Source organism: Pteronotus mesoamericanus, unplaced genomic scaffold (genome assembly GCF_021234165.1).
Source record: "Pteronotus mesoamericanus isolate MK-2021 breed Mesoamerican mustached bat unplaced genomic scaffold, CSHL_Meso_final contig_50, whole genome shotgun sequence".
Classification (NCBI taxonomy): domain Eukaryota; kingdom Metazoa; phylum Chordata; class Mammalia; order Chiroptera; family Mormoopidae; genus Pteronotus; species Pteronotus mesoamericanus.
In genome coordinates, this window is record NW_026555186.1 from 25,302,754 (window position 1) to 25,325,261 (window position 22,508).

General features: G+C 43.6%; 1 protein-coding gene and 1 non-coding gene across 2 annotated transcripts in view; one reads left to right on the forward strand and one right to left on the reverse strand.

Annotated features, from left to right (window-relative positions):
• Positions 1-526: 526 nt before the first annotated feature.
• MRPS27 (mitochondrial ribosomal protein S27) overlaps positions 527-22,508 on the reverse strand; it is a 77,459-nt gene continuing 55,477 nt past the window's right edge. The window contains exons 5-11 of the mRNA XM_054578482.1: positions 18,180-18,294; positions 15,532-15,610; positions 11,757-11,872; positions 8,598-8,700; positions 6,368-6,510; positions 4,249-4,419; positions 527-1,765 (exon numbers count right to left, since the gene is read on the reverse strand). Coding sequence (XP_054434457.1) covers positions 1,526-1,765; positions 4,249-4,419; positions 6,368-6,510; positions 8,598-8,700; positions 11,757-11,872; positions 15,532-15,610; positions 18,180-18,294 — 967 coding nt within the window. The 3' untranslated portion in view covers positions 527-1,525. The remainder of the gene's footprint in view (positions 1,766-4,248; positions 4,420-6,367; positions 6,511-8,597; positions 8,701-11,756; positions 11,873-15,531; positions 15,611-18,179; positions 18,295-22,508) is intronic.
• LOC129074778 (U6 spliceosomal RNA) lies at positions 14,237-14,340 on the forward strand. The gene has a single exon (XR_008529582.1). It is a non-coding gene; the product is annotated as a U6 spliceosomal RNA (small nuclear RNA).

Here is a 22,508-nt window from a genome sequence, read left to right on the forward strand (position 1 = left end):
AGATGCTTCATACGTGATGGCCATTCCTGCGTCAAAGGTGCCTTGTGATTTATCTTGTACCTTCCTCCTGCTACAGTGAGGGAATGGCTGAAAAAGCCCTGCCCCTGATAAACCAAAATGCCAGAACTGACTTGGTCACAGCCCTCTGCCGAAGACGGATTTAGCTTCGCTGGCACGAGGCCCCCTGCTGGAGGTAACTGCAGGCAAATGCAGGCAATACGCAGGGTGAGGACCCGCGGCCTGACTGCTCACAAGGTACACAGCTGCAGGCTGGCTGCTCCTTCAGAACGGGGACGCCCGGCACCTCCGCCAGGGGGTTGCTGGGGTTGCTGGTGCGCAGTGAGTCCTCGGTCAGGTTAGTGAGTGTTATTACAAAAGCCACAGACTAATGGAGGAGGGTGGAAAATATGTTGCTCAAAATCATGGTAACTATGATGATGAGATTCCCAGTGTCTCCCTCCCTCTTGTGAAATATAAAGAGCATGTGAAAAGGGGGAAAAAAAAGAATACATCAAAAAAATCCTAGAACATTTATTTCCATAGGTTCCTGATAAAAGAACAGAATCCTGAATAAAAGTACACCACTGTACTTAAAGGCAAAATTACATAGCAAGCCAGAGCTCTCCCCAAATCCTGTCACTTAGAAACTTCAGGAATTTTCTGCCTCCCGAGAGAGTTGCAATTGTCCATGTCTCCCAGGCACTGTAAGCCCCATCCCAGCTCTCCTTTTCTCCAGCTTCTGTCACTGAAAGGTGTGTTCACAGGTTGGACGTGTGCATGTGCCTGCATGAAAGGCTCGACTGATCCACTTAACGAAGCTGAGAAAAAGTGTTGGAAAAAAGTTACTCCAACACGATTGAGAAGCTTCTGGCCAAGGAGCCTAGCTTTCTCCTCAAAAGTCTTTACATTCCAAAAATGCCACTACAGGTTCCTAAAATTTGAAAGCCAGTAAGTGGGTCTTGTGTTTCGTCCTGCACTGAACTTCTCAAAGTTGGGTCTGAAGGTGAGACACGGGGGAAGGGAAGTGTGGGGATGAGCGGGCACCCACACCCTGCTCAGGCTGAGTGCCTGCCCCAGGGAGAAGGGGGACGAGGTCCCAGGACATGCAGTTTGCGTTGGCTGGGGGGAGAGAGACCAGTCAAAAGCCTGTACCGGAGACCTGATTCTTAAAACCATGACCTCTCCCGCCACCATCGCAAGGTGTCAGGAACCTTCAGTGTTCAAAATCGGCCCGTCCCTCAGGAACTCCACCATAAACCTAAAGAGCTCCTCCTGAGGTGTTCGGCTGGTGGCTTCAGTCTCACCACTAGCCCCTTTCATAGCCCCACAGCCCTTGGAACTATATGGACGGGCAGTCACAGGGCCTGCATGTATGGAACATCATGGCTTTTATACCATGAGTGGCCGGCTTTAAGGAAGGGAGGAGACAGATGGAGGAGCTGAGGCGGCCATCACGGTGGCGATGAGTCAGTCCCATGACGGGGGCCAGTGCGGCCCCTGTGGCGGGCTGGGGCCCGTGGGGCCGTCAGGCGGACGCCTTTGCTGCCCTCCGAGCCTGGTGCTCCTGCTTCGCTCGCTTTCTCTGCTCCTGTTCCCTCTGGATCAAGTACAGCCGCTCCTGATGCCACTGCTGCAGCTTCTGCTCATAGGCGGCGATGTCCTCTGCTTCGCAGGCGGGGAGCTGTTCTTCGATGAGCTGAGTGGTCAGAGTCAAAAGGCTTCTTGACTCAACTCTGCCCAGAGCCTGCAGCTGAGAATGTAAGGCCTGTTGGAAACACACACACAACAAAAAAAAAAAAAAAAAAGGAGAGAAGATGTATGTTGGGGAGGGTAGGGGCAGGTGGAAGGAAACTACAATGAGTAAAAGAGATTAAGTTGCTTGCAAAATCTCCACATATTCTGCTTGTAGGAAAAGGCGCTTTGCTGGGAACCTGTCAGGCTGCCTTTCATCCAAGCACTGTCAGCTTTTGCTCTTTTTCTTTCCAGCCTTAGCAAGTTTGCTTGGATGCACTACATGTGATTTTTTTTTCCCCCTTCACTTACAAACAGTAAACGGAACTCCATATGCTGTGATCTCCTCTAGTTTCTTGTTTTAAATCATAAAGACAACATAAGTATAAGAGATTGCATTTCCACACTGCCCTGCACCGAACCAAGCAGCAAACTCCAAGAACAAAGAACTCGAAGATGCAAACAAAATGGCAGAAGCAGCTGAAAAACTGGAAGCCCATCCATATCTTCTCCTTCAGAATAACCGAGATAAGTGTTTGCCCGACGCGTGTTCCTTTCAACAGATGGAAATCATTTCAAGGATTTCTTACTAATGGCATGCTAAAGAGCTCCCTTGAGTACTTGCACTATTACAGGCTTCCACCTGCTGTGCTCACAGAAGGTCAGCCTTCACAAACTGACTGCTTACAGCTCCATCTGAAATGGCAGCTTGGTTTGCTCAGATTGTGTTCCAGAGAAGTACGAAAAACACTAATCGCCTTAAGTGCTTCAAGGTGTAGATCGCCAGAGAGCCACTTACGGCCCCTGCTATAGCTTATACCACACATGCCCACGTTCCACAAACAGATGCAATTCCCCGACACGAGTGGGGAGGGCTGTTCCAATGGGGAGCGGAATGTGGGCAGGGCCCTGGGTTCAAGGAGTGGCCGGAGGCATAGTGTGATGGGTCTGTCATATAAAAATGGGTCCCAAACAAATGACCGGAGACTAATAAATATCGGGCAACAGAAAGGAATGGAAATGTAAAATGAAAATCATTATTCATGTGGTTTGAGGCCAAGGAGATGGCTTGTGACATGAGAATATGGACACAACTTGAGTCAGAAAACTTGCTCAAATCCAAAGTCTAGGGGCTGGTGTCTCTCAGCCTTGGTGTTGTGTCACACAGGACGAGCAGTGACGGCCACCGGAGCCATGGTGAGGGCAGATGAAATGCGGGCGTGTCTCAGGCACAGCTAGCAGTCAATAAATATTTGCCTCTTGCCTTTTCTTGATTTTCAAGAACAACAACAAAAAGCGTTTTTGGAAGAGTGAGGGCTGAGAATTTAATGTAGGCAACAGATTTCTATTCTCCAAGAGAAAGAGGTGGTCACTTTTAGGAATGGTGTGACAGCCTTCGTCAGTATGAATATGGGAAATGGTAGGCTCTGGGGCTAAGGAAAATTTTTTGTTTTTTACTTAGCCTTTCTAAATCTGCCAAATTAGGCAATGTTAAGAGGAAAGAACGGAAATGTACATTGTTCTGCTGCTAATTCTCTGTGTACCTTGGAAATAGCGATTAACCTTTCTCTCTCAGCTCTCACATTATAAAAGAGGGAGATTGAGCAATGACCTTACAGAAAGAAGAACTGGGAGAAACAGCTGCTAAAAGTGCAGTAGAATCCTCCTTCTATTTGGGGGAAACAGGGGGAAATAGGTTTCCCATAGCTGATTCAATATAATTATTGAGAAGATCTAAAGATAAAATTTACACTGGAAAAATTTACTCTGTCCGCAAATGATATAACAGGTCAGCAGGCATGGATCAGAACGTTTTCTGCTTCATACAAAGAATTCTCCTTCAGGTAGCACTTTTTTCTCTTCAGAGGCCAAGGGTTTAAACCTTCAACATGGCTCTCCTTCCTTGATGACCACAGAGCCTTTGGGGTATACATTTGACAGCTACTAAAGGCATGTTCAGAGCCAGGGCTGTTTTGAAAAGAAACAGTGGAAACTTGTTTCCACCTTCTGTGTAAAGCAAGAGAGCATTTCTAATGGCCCACGAGCAGAACACAAAGCCGCCGAGATGAGCAGAGGAGGATGCCCGCACCTTACCCCCATCATTCTCAGACGTGGCTTTGTAATTTCTACTTGCATTTCTGGGCTGTCAGGCACATTTAGTGCAAGACAGAGAAATGACCGGATTCTTTCCACTCGGCGTTGGAGCCAGGTGACTGCTAGGAGGGGGCAAGCTGTTAGCCACCTATCAGGCACATGTCAGGGATGAGGCGGCTATGACATGCTGCCTTAGGGAACAAAACTGTGACCCATTAGTTCAAGTACAAAAAGGAGAGTAGAAATTCCATTTGTTTCTTTTAAGACCACTTTCTGTGTGAAGCAATAAAAATGCAATTTTCGATCACTCTTAAATGCCTCTGTGTGTGACATTAATGCATGAAAGGCCTGCTTGTCTATCACTGTGGCAGAGCAGCATGTTTAATGCACAGCCGAGAGGGTCTCTGTTCTGCTGTGACTCACCTTAAATCGTTCCCGGTACCGGGGGAGCTTGGACTGTTCGGTTTCCTCCACGTCCAGCTGCTCCATCAGCTCCTCTGGCCGCTGGCTGTCCTCCCCTTCACGGGGCCGTTCCTCCGAAGAGCCAGGGGCCGGGGCACTCAGGGCCTTCAGGACTCTGTCCAGCACATCGAGCTGTGGAGCAGAAACGGGGGCAGGGGCTCACCAGCCTGCGGCCCTGAAAGCCCACTGTGAGGAAAGGCTGCAGAGGGGCAGGAAGGAGGTCTGGGCCCGAACAAGTCGTGAGACGAGTTCTCTTACCAAATTACAGAAAATAGGAATCGTTATATGATTTCACATTAGAAATACCCTGTCTGATGGCATGAAAAACTTCGTGTGACACAAACGATACAAATAAGCAAGCTCAGAATTGTTTGCATATAGATCAGCACAGTGGCATTTGATTTTACTTTTAATCAACCAGGTAGGAATCCAAGACTTATGCTCAATGGGCATTAAAGAATCCTGCCCCCCTGCCCAAGTCTTTCTTCCTCAGTCAGTGTGGAACTGGAAGAAAAGGAAAGAAAAACCAGCATAGACCACAAGCAACAAAAGGCCATTGTGAAGGCTCAGGGAAGCCTCTGAATCTAGGAGAGGGCCTCCTTCACAGGAAGATTCTAGCTCTCAGAGTATCTGTAAATGAGGGATCAGCGCAGTGCACATACACATGCTGCTGGCAAAGAGCCGGGAGGCATACATGAAATCCATTTCAATGAGGCGACTTCAGTGACTTAGGAAGTAAGTGAATTAAAAAACAGAGAGTTTTTTTCTTGACCCCTCTCCCTCACCACTTTCACCCCGGGGCGTCCCTTGCCCGGCCCAGAGGGGCTAATCGTCAGAGATGGGACGGACACCCCCGCATGGCCAGCGGCAGCACCTGCTTCAACATCGATTAATTCTGTCCGTGCCACATTAGAACAAAAATCCAGAAATACTCTGAGGCCTTTTAATGCCACTAACACATACACCCAAACCTGATACATGTCTCATTCTTGTCAACATCTGAATCACATTCTTATTAAGTCAGAACACAGAGAATGCAAATCTGCCTCAGACTGGAAGGAATCTTTCCCTGGCAAAGAGTTCATGTACAATTTTGTTTTTCAATCGCTACTCCTGACTATCGCAGGGATAAGTAGGAATATGTTTAGAAATGTATATGCTTTGTTATAAATGCCTGGCAAAAAAAACAATGATTCACTAGACATAAGTATAAAGAGCCACTACAGGAACCAGACTTGCACATCTCTTGGCTGAAATGAAAGCCAAGTGATCAGGGTCAAGACAAAACAAATATGCAGCTCAAAGTGAACTTTTACACCCTAGTAATAAAACAGCCGATGTGCTTCTAGGCCTCACCCCGACTATAAAAGGTGCTTGGACAGGAGTGGACACTGTGGCTTCCAAAGGCATGTAAGTGTCGTGTGGCTCTAAGATGCTACGTTTCCTGCAGTCTGGAATAAGTCTAGTAACCTCACAGTGTCAAGAGACCCAGGTGACTAAGAGAGACGAGCTTTGGGGCTGAAGGCCAGGTTCCTAGTCCTGGCACAGTAAGCTCCTCAGACCTTTGAGAGGAACCTGTGAACCAGATCTCAGCTCTGTGCATCCACCATGGAAAGGCTTAATGGAAGGGAAGGAAGGCTCTCCCATCTCTGGTCCCCAGAGTCATTTCTTGTGGGCTTGAGAAAAATGAGCGTGTAGCCTCCCAGGACTCTAAGGGTACAGAAAGGCCAAAAATTTTAAATACAATCTTAACCTCTCCTGAGCTGCGGCTGAGACTCGGTTGTGGAGGCGGCACTATGTTACTGAACTCAGGGGAGTTTGAATTTCAGGGGAGGGGAGTAGTTTTCCTTCTAGACAGTGAGCTATAAAGTCAACAATAACCTTATTTTCTAGTATTTTGTCAGTAACGTTGAGAAGACTTGTGGTTTTTCATTCCTTTTTCACTTGAATAAGTATATGATTCTACAGAAATTAGAAAAAACAGTGAGGGGTGGAGGAAGAAAACACAAACAAATCTAAAACCTGACTTAGGAGAAACAGGAGATGGCTAAACCCCACTGAATTAGGACTGAGGACATACCGCTTCTCCGCACAGCTTTCCATCCTCTGGGGAGGAGGCCACCTTCTCCATCACCTGAAGGGCTCTGTCAAGGTATCCGGGCCGCCACAGCAGGGGCATGTTGTGGTACACAGCCCGCAGCCCTTGCTGCAACTCCACCTTCCCTGTCGCAGAAAGGAACAATGAAGAAGGAGGCACGGCCACACCTTCCCGCTGTGTCTGAGACTGAGGACTCTGAGGCACACGCGGCAGCTCTCAAAACAGGGAAGGGCCATTCCACGTCTGTCCCAAGGGTCCCATCCCACCAGCAACCTGGTGCCTGGTGGCATTTCAGATGGATGATGGAAAATGTGGTAAAATTCACTGGATATGTTTTTTTATATACACTTTTTAAACTTGTTTTTCTTCTTTTCCATTTGGGCTGGTGGGGATTATCACGAGGCTGTCTGAAGCACAGGGCTGAGGGGAATTTAGAGAGGTTGATATATCTACTTCTAAGCGGAGATACCCTTATGGCAACTAAAATGCTATTTTTGTTTCAAGAACAAAATTTTCCTCAGCAAAAGAAATTCTACAGCTTCGCTATGGTGAAAATCTTGTCAACATTGGACAATTTGACCTGCCAGGAAACAAACATATGACATTTTTGAAAATGCTCCAAAATATCCCATTGATTGTCCTTATGAAAAAAAAATCTTTTATTCTTCTTTCCTTTATTTGAGTTTTATCACTTTTAAAGCATAATAAAGTCCTCATCATCCTTGGCCTCTCAGGAACGAGTGCTTCTCCTGGTACCTCGAACCATCACCACGGGGACTCAAGGTGTGGACGCCAAATAGCAGGGTCCCTGGCAGGCGAGGGGCTGTCTCAACTCCTGTGGCACTGGAGCCCTCTCTGCACTCATGACCAGGGTCACCTTGAGCTGCCAGGTCTTAAATCCACCTTTACTTATCTCTGAGGATTTGGAAAAGCTATAGTAGGATATAAATAGGCAAAGCTTATCGGGTGACAGCTAATTTTAGAGCTTTAAGATGCTTGGGGCGACTGCAGCCATGTTCTGGGAAGCCGCTTCAACCTGGGTGCGTGAGGCTGCCCTGCACATGACACGAGGGGAGGGAAGCTTCTGGTCTGACGGCCGCCAGTCCCAACGCGCTGGGGCCTCTGCTCAGAAACAACACTAACTAAGTGCATTTTCTTAGCCCTGGCAACTTCCCGAATAATTCCTGCAGTATAATAATCCTGAATGCTAATATGAAGGCAACAACATGTAAACCAGTATTGAAAGCAAGTGGCAAATAAGGAGAACACGGTTTTTAAAAAAGTAGTCAATTCTTTCATTAGTCTGACAGTCAGTCAGGTAAACCCTGGGATTCCTCTCTGAGTCAGTCGATATCAGAATCAGTATGTGAGAACGCCACACTGCATTTTGTGGGTGACGATCAACTTCAAAGGCAGCCCAACTGCTATAACTTTGATGATTTTCAAAAAATGAAGGTAAGCAGGGCAGTGTCTAATCAAGAGAAAGTGCTCTCTCAAACGCCCATCACTTGAGACGAGAGAATGAAAGAGTAATGAAGTAATAGCCATTTAATATACCTCTGGAAAACAGGGTACATTTAATGCGCATTTAATGTTGAGTGTTATTCGTCCAGATTCCACACAACCCAGGTTCTGAGGCCCCGTCTCAGAAGGCTTTGTCCCCCTGAGCTGTCTGACTACAATGCAGTCAGAGCACTGACGCCAAGCTACCATCGCCCCGCAGGGCACAGCCACGCTGTCCCAATGATTCCCTCTCTGCTTCCCCAAAGTGCTGCTAGTTGTGCTAAGAAAACAATACCAAGGAGAGAACCTCAACCCTAACTCTTAATTTCTTCCTGGACTTCAGATCTAGAGAGAGAGAGAAAGATGTTTGTTAATACTGGGAAAAACTCTACTGGCTTATTCTCCCAAAAGACTTAGAACTTTTCTTTTCTATCCCTTCCTCACATTGTCTGTAGAATGTACAGCTACCAGCACTAGTTCTCAGCTTGCACGTCAGTGACAGGTCTTAGGTCCCTCATTATTCTCTTATGTCATAACCGTAAAGCCATCAAAGTCTATTTTGTGTGTGTGTGCACACACTCGCCTAAAAGTGAAAGCTATATAGGAATTTCACTAGCAAATCTAAATCAAACTCAAATTTTATTATGAAGTGAAGAATGCATTAGTTCTACCCAGGAAAAACAAAATTTGTGAGCATCACTTTGCTTACCAAGAAGCGCATAGCCATACAACTGAGAACTCAACCCCACCGCGTTCTTCTGCTTCAGGCCTGGGAGTAACAGGGAAGCACCGAAGTTCCTCTCCTCTTCCCACTGCAACAGGATGTAACAGAGCATGGTCCAGACAAGCAATGAAAACTTTATCCGAAAATGTGATTTTTAATAACGTGGAAGAAAAAGAACACGTTATATAGCATTAAGTTAAAAAAGAAAAATAATAAAGCTACAGATGCATTATAATCACAATTTTGTAAGTAAAAGGTGTTTATGTTTAGTGAAAGATAAAGAATACCCTATATGTTAAAAGACTTCTGGGTAGTGAAATTATAAGTAATTTTGGTTTTCCTCTCTACTTTTCTTTATTTTCCAAAAATCTGACAATGAGTAAGAGCTCCTTTTATAATCAGAAATGCAAAACAAAACAAAAATAAGGAGTATACTCTGGACCAACACTGTCTTGAGACAATAAAAATCTGACACGCTGTTGGATTCACTCACGTGGCTATGACATGATGGAGCAAGCTTTTGAATTCTAAACAATTTGGTAATGTTAAGACTCCTGCTTGGCAGTGTTAAAATAAATACAACTATTAGGTTGCTTTTAGATAGATTTATGCCTCTCAAAAATAAATTAGGCGATCAGAAACACTTAGTGATCATTTCTTTCAACCCAGGGTGCAAAATTACACTTCAATAACATTGGAGCCTTTTGAGACAAGAGAAAAATGGGGCAAAACGACAAGCATGGCTACGCTTATGTAGAACGGTAGCGGCAGGGACAGAGCCTCGCTGGAAGAGCAAGGCCCCGAGGAGCGCCTTGGCAGCCCCCCAGACAGGAGAGCCGTGATCGCCTTGGTGCTATGTGAGTCTGCGCTGGCCTGAGGCTGGGCTCTGGCTGGGAGACGCAGACACAAAGCTCAGGCTGCCCTGCAGGACTGGCCCCTGCACTCAGCAGCCTGCGAGGACTCGAGGAGGAATGTGGTCTGCAGGCTACCCGGGCACCCTGGGTGTTAATAGGCGCCTGCACCTTTTTACTGGGGATGGCCTTTGTGCAAGGAAAGTGTCATTTTTAAAGGCCTGAAAAAAAGCAAAGGCCTTGGGAGGAAAACAAAACCTCCCCAGGCAGCACAGATAAGTAAATTGCTGGTAATTAAGGACCAGGTCACTTCACTTGCAAAAGCAAATCACTCTAGGAGTTTCCCCTACATAAACTGCATGAAAAGGGGCCAGGTGAATAATAAATAAGGAGCTTTCAAAGCTTATTTTCTTTTATTTAAGGCAAAAAAAATGAAGGATCTCTAGCATCAGAATACAATAGGGCTAAAGGCCTAGTAAGCGGTACCCTTTCTGTGCTAGGAGCCGAGCGGGGTGATGATGGTGACAGGAATGGTGACGCTCCCAAAGGACTTTTTAAAAAGATGAAAACAAACAAAAATAAATGATTGTCTTAGAGCATCCCCCCCGCCCCCCCGCCAATGGTCTGGGAATAACACAACCACTGCTAAAACATTAGGTTTGTTCCAAGCCGCTAGCTTCTGTTGTACGTGCAGACTAAGCCAGGTGCTAGTTCACCGATGTCCTGCAGGTTTTTCCACTTTATGCTTCTGCCTCTCCAATACGAAGCAAACCCTCACTTCCCCTCTTCCCTCGCTCCACTCCGTGCCACAGCTGGACATCCCGAAACGCTTGCTTACACTCGCTGACTCCTTTCTGCATCTCTGACTCACCCCACAGCCCACTCCAATTTGGTTTCCTGCCCATTCTTTTATGGAAACAAAACTTACAATTAGGTGCCTTCATGTTGCTAAATTTAATGAATTTTTCGAGATCAGGAGAGATCAGGCTGCTTCAGGGTGGCATGGCCGCAGACTAAATTCAATGAACTTTTCAGAAGCCCTATCCCGACTCAGGCGCGTGCTGCATTGTAGACCGCTCTCCTCCCATGGGTTCTGTGGTCCGCACATCCCAAATTTTCCTTTTGCTCTTTGGCTTCTTTGCGGACATTTATATGGATATATACATTTTATATCCAGTCCAGATTTTTCCCGTAAGATCCTAATTTCCCTTGTGCAATCCTTTGGCTATCTCAAAATGCTAACTCTTCAGAGCCAAATTAATGATTTTCCCCATAAAACCCTGTCTTTTTCCACAGTTCCCTTTGCAAATGCACGTGGAACCCCTTCTGCCCAGATATAATACACAGGTCAGAAACCAAGGAGGGAAGCTTTGACCCCTACTTCCCTGGCTCCGCATCTAGTTCAGTGTCATGTTATTTGCCTCCCAAAGACGTCCGTCGGCTGCTCCGGTAACTCCGCCACACCCTGGCCCCCAACCACCGGCCAGCTTGCTCCGAGGGCCATAAGCACCTCCCGAGTGCTTACGTAAAACATACCATAATGTTTAGAATGTAGGCTGGACTAGATGACATTTTCAGTTCCTACCCAAACTAGAATTTTTTTAATGTTATACTTGAATTAAGGGCAGATGATTGTACCAGACTTCCTTCATGAAGGGGCTTCATGCTATTAACTGATATCTCTGTGCTCTAGGCTTCTCATCCATATAGAGTTGTGAGGATTAAATGCATTAATAAATTTAAAATACCAAGAACACAGCCTGGCATAAAGTAAGCACTCTTTCGATATTAGTTATTGTTGTTATCACTGTTGTTATTCTTAGGGTGGCAATAAATAATGACTAACTACCTAACCTAAGGGGTAACACCAAAACTTGGTCTTCGGGACTTACCCAACATAACCTTAGGAAAACACTGATATAAATTAAATAGTTGGTATTTAATACCTAAGGCTACCGTCTAAGTGAGCACCTAATTGCTCCTCTGATACGTCACGCCCAGCTCTCACTACCAGTTACCCATTTCTGAATGTCTGATGAGCAGTCGAATTAGCTCAAGTTTCAAAATGTGCATAAGCACATTCACTTGGGATTCTCTCAAGTGAAGGGGCATCCAATTCCACTTAGCTGGATGTACAAAGTGAATACTCATTCCTGGTTGGCCTCAGCCACGGAGCCGCACATCAGCAGCTCCTTTCAGATCCAGAGAGACGTTTCTGGCCTCCTCATCCCTACTGCGCAGCCACTACTTGCTTTTCCTAAGGCTCCCAGGATGCCTCAAGTGGGTCACTTACAGTGAAGTCTGTCTTCTTTGCCAGACAATGGTGTAAAACATGGAGGGAGAGAAGTTGGGTGGAAGGCACTTCAAAGGCTTCTTGCATCATGACCTCAAAAACCACAGATAAAGCATCTGGCAGGAAGATCAAGGTCAAAAATGAGAACAAATTAGCTGCAGGTAACGTCACTATCTCTATGTTTAACCATAAACACTCACAAATATTGGCGGTGATAGAAAAACAAGCAGAATTAAGAAGTAAAACAATGTGACCTCTGGTCCTTGTTCTTCGCAAAACTTTAGCTTCTGCTGTCCATACTAGTATTTACTAAACCTGGTGCTACTGCACCACTGTACTCAGGGACACTGAATAAACCACGTACTGTCTCCCAGTAGCATCTTCCTAATGATAAAATACTTTTGTCTCATCCACTTCATAGGATTGTGGGGCAGCCCAACAAAGTATCACACATGAAAATGCCTCATAAACTGAGAAGCAAATTGAAGGCATCATGTCTATCAGCTGGAAGAGCTAAGGCACACAGAAAGAAGGCAGATATACAGGGTTCGGCAGAGATTAATTCCCCTTTTTTATTACAAAATCTTTTATTACAAAATCATAAGCATGTAATTCTGTAACAATATTGCACTCAAGCACACCATATGGCATTTTAGGTGAAATGTTCAGATTAAAACAATAAGTTATTATACCCATATTATTACCCTACCGACCACACTCAAGCAGGAGTTACTTCTGCCGGACCCTGTATTTTCTAGGTTACCCTGACAAGCAGAGCTGGGCTGGGTTGACCGCTCCATTCTGTGTTCTGGTACCTTCTTGTTGTGACAAAAGAGGACAAATGCTGGAGGCAATCCTAAATCCTAGGTATTACTTCAAAGACAGAAAACCGACATATATAAAAAAGATAATTGAGCTCAGTTTAAGACTTGAATGAAGGGAAAGGAAAATGCTTGTTCATAAATTATAAGCACTTGGGTATAATATACAAAATATTTGTTGCCACATGAACACTAGTCATAGGAGATCAGACCTTGAGCAATCTTTAGTTTCCCTTAACATTCCACGACATACACAGAAGCCAAGAAAATCAAGTTCAAACAATTTCCTTTTCTTTTTTAAAAACCCTCACTCAAGGACATGCTTATTGATTTTTCAGAGAAAGGAGGAGAGGCAGAGAGGGAGGGAGAGGAACATTGATACAAAAGAGAAACATTGATGGGTTGCCTCTTATAAGTATTCCGACTGGGGCCTGAACCAGCAACCTAGACATGTGCCCTAACCAGGAATCGAACCTGTGACCTTTCGGTTTATGGGACAATGCTCCATCCAGCTGAGCCACACGGGCCAGGGTCATTTTCCTCTTCTTAATATTTGTTGTTAGAGAATGTTAATATTGGTTTAAAATGTGGTGCCTGCATATAACAGGTACAAATATTTTTGACAGTTACTGTGTTAACCAATTTTCACTTACACTCATAATTATAAGAGCTAGCACTGGTTTTCAGCTGTTCCTGGTCAGCTGGTTTTGTACATGTTGTCATGGTTTGGAATGAGGCCACAGGCAAGAATTTCTATATTTGGTAAACTGAGATAGACAAGCAGACCAGGAAGTCATCTAGTCAGTAGCAAAATAATGACCTGGAATAGATTTTAAAAAAAAAACAACGAAACACCAAATAAAGTAATATTTAAAAGATAATTAAAGCTACAAATACAGTTTAAAAAAACACTTAGTTTTGCTGTTTACTACTGAATCTAAAATTACACATGAAAAAGAAATCAAACTTACTTTTTTCATTATTTATATTCTCTATTTTAGTTATCTTGGGAAGTAAAATCAGATTTGCCTGTATAATTAATTTAATTTTCTTCCATAATCATTTATGTACTTTGATATTTCCTACCCTAACAACAGAAATATATACTTTCTAAGTTTTGCCATAAATGATAATCTTTATCAAAATTTTATTTTTAAAAATTCAGTATTATTTACTCTGTATTTAGAAAAAAAAATCTCCTTTGATACTTCCAGCATACCTTTTAAAGAGAGAGTAAGGGAACAAAACTGCTACCATATAATTTTCCAGTGATACAGTAATATGGATTCTTACATCTGATGTTCAGAGAATAGATTAGTAAAATTAGATTATGTGAAAGCAAATTATCTTTCAGTTGAATTCAGGAAATGAATGTTTAAAACTGAGTACGAAGTGGACAATAAGGGATAATTAACATTTCAAAAAATAATATGCAGCAAATTTCCCTTGGCAGTCAGCAACTGGGAGCCTGTGAGAGAGAAGATAAAACGGAGATCCAGAGAGAGAAAAGGAGAGGGGTCCCACACGAGGGGCAAAAATGGCCAATGCCCAGCCTGCTCATTGAGGGCTGATGCAATGGAAAAGGCCGAGGGTGCTGGCACACAGGGATGGGACCCACAGAGAGGATCACAGATGCCCCAGCTGTATAAGGGACCACCAGTGCTCACTTCAGCAGCACACATACTACAACTGGGATGATAAAAGAAATTAGCGTGGCCCCTGTGCAAGATGACATGCAAATTTGTAAAGCATTCTATGTTTTTAACTAAATAAAATAATATACCAGTAATATACCAGATGCAGAGTTCAAAACAATGGTTATGAGCATGCTCAAGGAACTCAGGGAAAGAATGAATAAAGTCAGTGAGAACTTCAACAAAGAGACAGTAAGCATAAAAAAGGGCACAGAAACCATTAAAAAAAAAACAAACCAGTCACAAATGAAGAATACAATATCTGTAATGAATAAATACATTACAAGGAATCAACAACAGACTAGATGAAGCAGAAGATCGAATCAGCGATTTGGAAGACAAGGTAACAGAAAACACCCAGAGTTCCTAAGTGACCCCCGTCCACATTCATGGGCCTGAGGTAGTAGGTACCCTAAGACAGGTGTGGCTCCCTCAGGGCTCCGTGGTACCAACCAAGCCTGGATGAGATGGTGGAAGTGGGAAGCCAGTGTGTGTCTTTATATGGCAAGGCTTCCTCTCGCCTGTTTGTCCGCACAGCTGCGTGCACAAGTGTGCTCCACTACAACTCCCTGCTCACTGGTGACCGGCAGTGCTGCACCCGTCCATGGGAGACCCGCAGGGTCCCACCTGACGGCACGGTCGAGTCCGCTGCAATCACCACCTTTCCTTGGCCTCCCTTATTGCAGCTGAGGTTAAGAGCCACTTTAAATTAATTTCACAGGATCAGAGAATTTGGGGGTGAAGATTTCTCAGAGATCACTGATCCACTTATTTACAGATGAAGCAACAATTTCTAGGGAGGGAAAATGACGTTTTGTCATAGTGAGTGTACTGTTCTTTTCCAGGAGAAGTCAACTGATTTTATAGTTTTATATTTTATATAATATAACAACTATGATTTAAATAAAATAAAGGTAGCAAATGGTGCCAAAAAGCGGGGGTGGGGGGTGGGGCGCGAGCTAATAACAGCGTTACTATAATCTTAACTAGCCATGGAAGCTCAGGCAGGGTTTTTTGCCTGACTCAATTCACTGTTCTTTGCGTAAAAAGACATGCACAAATAAACTTGACAAATTCAGAGGAAAAAAACCTAGACATAATTTTCCTCTCTGGCCAACTGGAATGGTAAATCAACTACAAATCTACCTCTGAATGATTTTAAGAGATGTCATTAAGAAATGCAAAAGGGAAAGTGACCACATTTACTTCTCTTTGGGAGCTGAAGCCCCATTATAAATGGACCTGGGTTTGGTTTCTTACCTTTGTAATTGTCTTTCTTTATGAAATAATCCATCAGTAAATTGAATGTAAAGTTATCTGGAAAAATTCCATATTGAACCTGTAATGAATATGGATATAAAGGGAAGATAAGAGAAAAATCCCCATTTTGACTTAAAATATATACCGATGTATTATTCAGGACAAAACTCACCATCATAAGCTTTACAGTATTTGCCTATCATTTTACAACATCTGGGACAGTGAAACAGAAGGTGTAACTCTTAAGTTTTGGTAACTGGAACTGTTGGTCAGGGTGAGAAACGCATGCATTTAACAGTGCAGATTCTTCTTCTTTTTTTAAAAAGATTTTATTTACTTATTTTTAGAGAGGGGAACGGAGGGAGAGAAACATCAATGTGTGGTTGCATATTGCGCGCCCCCTACTGGGGACCTGGTCTACAATCCAGGCATGTGCCCTGACTGGGAATCAAACCAGTGACCCTTTGGTCCGTAGGCTCGGCGCTCACTGAGCCAACCAGCCAGGGCTAACAGTGCAGTTCTTAAGCCTCAGACTTATAGAATCAAAATCTCTGGGGATGAGTCACAGAACCCTGAGGTTTTAGTGAGCCTCCCATGTGATTTTCATTCAGTCAAGGTTGACTAATGATCTAAATTGTGGTTATATTTTTGTTTGTTTTAAATTCTTACTTCAGTAGGTTTACCCACCATCCTCAACATCGCCCCATTCTTCCGCCACCAACCTCCAGAGTCGCTTGAAGACTTTTTCCACACTATACCTACCCTCTTGTATCTTCTTGGGGCACCCAGATGGTCCTAACCACTGCCCCTACCCCCACCCCGGTAGTGAATCACTGCTGAATTGAGTCACCGTTGCTGGGAGGCTGCACGGGATGCCTCAGGTGTGCTGAAATGGAAAAATGTTTAAGCCATTGTTTGAACGGTTGGAGCTCATGGGCAGCCTCTGTATTTCTCAGAACGGTCATCCAAATCAGCATTAATCGTAAGGGCAGGGCAAAAATAAAATGTTTTATATTGATATATCATTAAAGCTAGAAGGAGCCTTAGAAATCAACCAGTCAGTGATTCTCAGCTGGGGCTGCAAATCAGAAGGAACATGGGAGCCTTAAAAAGATACCAATGAGGGATGTACAGGCAAAACACAGGATTTTAAACGCAGTAAAACTACTCTGCATGATGTTGTAACAGTAGGTACATGTCATTACACATTTGTCCAAACCCACAGGATGTACAGCACCAAGAATGAACCTTAATGTAAACTGGACTTTGGGTGATTATGATGTGTCAGTGCAGGTCTATCAGGTGTAACAAACGCACCGCTCTGGTGGGGGATGTTATAATGGGGGCAGCTGTGCATGTGTGGGGGCAGAGGGCAGAGGAGAAATCTCCATACCGTCTCGATTTCGCTGTGAACCTAAAACTGCTCTAAAAAATAAATTCTATTAAAACAAATTTAAAAACTCATTAAAAAATATCAATGCCCGGGCTCCAGAAAGATCCATTAAATGAAAATCTTGGGGATGTATCTAAAAATTTTAAAAGCTTCTTTTGTGATTCTAATGGGCAGCCAGGGTTGGAAATCGCCGATTTAGTCACTTGACTTAGGAATTATGGAATTATATCCTGGGTCTTCTGACTCCTTGCCCAGTGTTCTTTCCACAAAAGAGCAGAAAGAGCAGAAAATGAGACAGACATTTCTGCCTTTCTAGACTATTCTTGCTTTTGTTTTCATAGGCATCTTCTCTTAGTATAATCTGTGTCATTAAACTGCAGAGAGCAGAATTCAATCTATTTCTTCCCTTGGGGCCTAATATTAGATTTATCAGTGAACCTGCTTATCTGCCTTATTAAATTATAAGTTTCCTGAGGGTAAGGAGAGGATATTGCTCATTTTTGTAGACAATGCCATACCCAAGGCAATGTCGCACATACAAACTGTCTGCATCGTATATTAAGTTGAACTGGGCCCAGCTCACGGGAGAAAAAAACTTCCCAGAACGAAATTAGTATTTCCTTTAAAAAAAATGTACAAACATTTATAGTATTTCCATTTATAGTTTGAGTTTTAACATACAAGGTCCAATGCTACTATAGGAATAATACATTTTCATAGAAACATTGTTAGAGTCTTTTTATAGGTCATAATAGTATTGTAGCTTAAGACTCACAATAACAATGTTCTAAACTTTTGCTTATTTTGTACTGAATTGCTTGAGGGGAGGGGTCAGGGAATTTAGAAGACATTATTTGAGTAACTAGGAATACGTCTTTTTAAAAATGTGTAAGACAGCCTGAATACTAGGGTCTTGACTATTCCCCTAAACTTCACCAAAGGGGACCAGGCATGAAACCCCAGGCTTAGGGACCACGAGTGAAATGCGTTCCCATGCAGAGTTCTCGCGACTGCTGCCTAAGCTTCTGCCTGTCCACTTCTGAGTCTCTGCATCGGAAAAAGCAGCATCTACAGGAATTTTTACTAGAAATGTGTTGATTAATTTACATCCAGCTCCGTTCTCACAAGGGTATCTGAGGGCAAATAATTTAAAAAAGTTATTTCTTATACTATTTTTGTTGTACTGTAATAGGTTCAAACACCGTTATCATCTGAACTCAAAGGAACAAGCTGCAAATGCCAGGAGAGCACTCACTTTATTCACAAGGGTATATAAGGCTTTGTCCTGCGCGCCGTATTTCAGGCACTGCCTGATCCAGGTGTGGATAGTCCAGTCTCTCAGGTACCAGCAGTTGGGGCTGTGTCGGAATCTATATAAAATATAAGAAGAGAGAAAACCGGTGTTAACTCTTAAATGTCAGTGCCAAAATCTATCTTTCACCAGCAGGTACTTCTCTTAGGTGTTTACAGTTGTGTAGTCAGTGTGACCAAAGTCATAAAAGTCAACAGTCTATAAAAACTTGAGGATAAAACTCATTAACTATAAAGTCTGAAATGGGAAAGAAATGGCAAAATAATAATAAAAAACAAAAACATTGTAAAAATTGTATTCTTTATTTAATGCCCCCTAAGTCAAATCTTGTTTTCATATGAGGTTTATGAAAACTGATTTGGAAGAAATACTAACCATGGCGTTATGTGAATATACAGTTCAACAGAAGAGAGATGTGAAGCTGAAGCTGACACCTTAGAAGTTCACAGCAACACAGGTGAAGCAGAAAAGAAAACAGAGTAGCACAGCAGCTCTACAAGGAAATTAGCTTTGTGTGATACTGATATTTCTTGTGGTACTTAGCAGAGATTGGGATCCTTGTCACTCAATCAAAAGAAAAAGAGCAAAAAGTTATAAAAATTATGGAAAATCTTAACATTCAGGCCCTCCAGGTCTTCAGGATCCACAGTCCTGCTGCCTTCTTCACAGCTCTCTTACCCCCTCAGTCCTTCTCTGGCTTCCCGCTGCTCCCCATGTGGTTGTAAAAGGCAGTTGAAGCTAAGGCGCACACGGTAACAGTGTTGCCGCAAAGAAAGGAATTCCGACTACTACTCCTGCCTTGGGTTTGCACACGACAGTCATGCCTTGGGTCTGAGCGCTGCTCCTTGCTCCTGGCAGTCCGGGCCACGGGAAGGAGCGAGAGCAGAGACAGTATGAAGGGCTTTGTAGTCCTCTTTTTGTTTATCTGTTTTGATTGGGATGGATCCTCAAACATCGTATGTCAACTAAAGTGCTCATTTTTTCTTCAACCTGATGGAATTAGGTCAATCTCTGGGCCCTATAAAAATCGAACTGTTTTCTTAAAAACAAAAAGGCAAGACAAAAACTTGGAGCACAAGGATTTTGTGCCAGATTTGAGAGTTGGGGCTGCGGGCTGGTATCAGTGTTTTTCAGAGGCTGCTTATGCTATCTGCCACCTGCTATTTCCTGCCATCTGCTATTGGGAAAGTTTCCTGCTGAACAGGTTCTTTTGCCAAAGTAAGAGCAGAGAAAAAGAGAAAAAGTGAGAAGTAGTATTTAATTTAGGTTATTAGTGCTCTGGTTAGAGAACTGGCAAAAATAAAATCTGAAGAGGTTTTTATGCCTTTAGAATCTTTTAGCCCTCTCCAGTCTTTTGAATATCTTAGATGTGGCTAGAACATGTCTCCCTCTCACTGTCTTTCTTTACAGAATTAACCCCTTTAAAAGCATAAAGAAAGAAACTGGTCAAATGATGTTCAGGTTGAGAGTGATCTGGCTCCAGGAAGGCCTTGTGCTGATGCCCAAGGTTACAAATCTAATGAAATCCTCTGCACAGAAGTAAAACAAAACATGTCTTTTATTATTTCATGCTTTCCCTCACATTTTCAAATCGGTTGTTGAGCCACTTGAGCTCCTCTCCTTGTTACTCTGGAAAATCTGAGATATAGACTGTAACGGCCAATTAAAGGTTAATTTTAGTTTTTAAAGGAAAAAAACAAACAAACGCGTGGCACACCAGGCGTGTTGCCTAAGTGATGGAGGTGCTTCCCTCCTTGCCTGCGCCCCCCGCCCGGCAAGCAGGGGCAGGGCTACGTGCTCAGCACTGGGCCCCCAGTGCCAGACACACCCGGGGCCCATGGCAGGTTTTCAGCAACAAAAAAAGAGCTCTAATCAACACATGTGTTAAATGCTATAATGGACTGATCATTTTGCTACCATCTATTATATGAAGAAATGGAAGTTCCCTGTTTGGGGCATTTAAAATCTCACTACAAAATTTAACAATTATATGAATTAGAACAATAAATGCTGAAAGGGCACCAAGAGGTGTTTTTGGTAGCAATGGGTGTGAGGTTCAGTACATTTTCCCTTTTAAACACAAACAAAACACAATAAAAATGTCAATTACTTCCTTACCCAAGATTATCTTAAACCTAATCCTCATTTATAATCTAATCTTCTGCTTTAGGATGTCTCCAGTGAGCACTACAATTAGGACTTTTCTTTATGATGGACTTCAAAATAAGAGCACCATGACTATTTCCAACCAAACATCCTTTTCTCTCATTCATGATCAGCAGACCATTTTTAGGCTTTGTGCAAGAATAACAAAGATTGATGGGACCTAGCTATAGAGCTTCAAAGCTTAAGTTAAAATCTGTTTAAAACCATTTGCTAACCTTCTGAGACTAACTTCAACTCATAGAATTAAAAAGTCTTTTCTTCTCACCCTTTATTTTTTAGAAGCCTACATGGAAAGTTACTTAAGACTTCCCACATCCAATAAAATCACTGCTGCACTGCAGCCCTTTGAGGGATTTGTCAACAGACTCAAAGTCGTCGTTAGAAAGTCTACCTTCTTTCCCATCCTGGAACAGGGCTGCTTGGTATGATCTCTGCTTGCTAAACCTAATAATCCAGATATACAACCATGACTAGAAAATTCTCAACTAAGTGGCAACATTAAATCAGTTTAGGAACAAGAGGGAAACACGCATATATTATGAAATATGCTGTCCAACGTGCAATTCCTGAATTTCTCAGCCAGACAGCAAATAAACTCCTTTCCGAGCCTCCATCGGTGTTAAGAAGAAATAAGCACACAACGTATGGGAGGAGCTATCTAGAAAATAACTCAAAATACTGAGACAGTAAGGTCCAATTTCAGAGAGTGAGTTTGGAAAGAATTCCTCTGCCAATGATTTTTGAAGCAGTTTAGACAGATAAACTTGGGCCCTTTTCAGAACTGCCAGGGGTAATCTGACAGGCTCAGGAATGGGCACTTGCCTGGAACGATTCTGCAGGCTGCTGGACCAGTGTTCTCTCGTCCAGCCAGGAGAAAGGCAGACACAAAAACACAACTAACACATTGATTTTCCAATTTGCCTGCAAACAGACTGGCCTTTGTTCTCGCCTGCTCTGACCACCGGCCGGGCAGATTACAGGCAGCCACTGTAGGAGTCCCCTCTGTGCCCCGCACCATCAGCTGTTTGCTCACCTCGACAGAGCGTTATTATTGTCCAGGCCAGCAGGCTGCCACGCTGGGCAAACTGTGTGAGTGGGGAAAAGATAAACAAACACAACCCAAACAACCCCAACAATGTTTGTGCTCAGGAAGGCAAGAGACATTCTGAGCTTCCAACTTATACAATAAAAGTAAATTTAACACAATTTTAAAGACAAGAGTATTTCTTGGAGAAAGGAGTGTCTCCAAAGGAAGGAAAGAATGAAGGAGTATGCTCTCAAGCTCTAGCTCTAGCTCTAAAAGCTGGTAACCAAGGGCTGAAGGGATCTCTGTCCACGGTGCTAAGTGGGGTTGTCAGGTGAAGACAGTGCCTCCCGAGAAAGCCAAACCATGGCCGATGAAATGGCAGGAACTGAGAAGCTGCCTCTCCTCAAAACTCAGGCTATATTCAACTCTTCAGGGCATTTCCCTACACTGTTGCTCATTCAAGACTGATGTCAACAGGAGGGAAGGAGAACGGAATCACAGGCTACAGGATTGACAAGGGGGCAAAAGTCTTTGATGCCCTAGAGATATGTTGGAAGGGAAGAGGTGTTACATAGAAGTCAAGAATGAAAAGGAAAACACCAGAGACTTATTATGATTATACAGAGGGTAGTTTACTGTGGGTAAAAGCCACATGGGATTTCCTATTTGTGACCAATTTCATCCTTTAATTAGGAAAATAAGTGAGATAGAGCCTTTCTTTCAAGGGATTCAAATAAAGGTTGCTGCTGAAGGCAAAAGTGGCAATGCTCATCAGCTCTCCCAGTGTGAGGGACCAAAGTGCTCCTGGCTGAGCAGGGCCGACGCGCAGATGCCAGAGCCTGGAGCTCATCTGCTCCACCATTTAGCAGCAGTGCTGGCTCTTCCGTGTGAATGAGCAAGCTTTCCACAACGTTTATCTGATCATGAGAGCCACCACCCTGAAACATGCACGTGCAGCTTTCCTTCCTCCCTAGTGCATTTGAATTCTGTATCCTGTGGCAACAGTCTCTACAGATGGAGACCTCAGTTTCCTCACTGGGCCGACTTGGAGCTGGGTGAACGGGTAGAGGGTGGGAAGA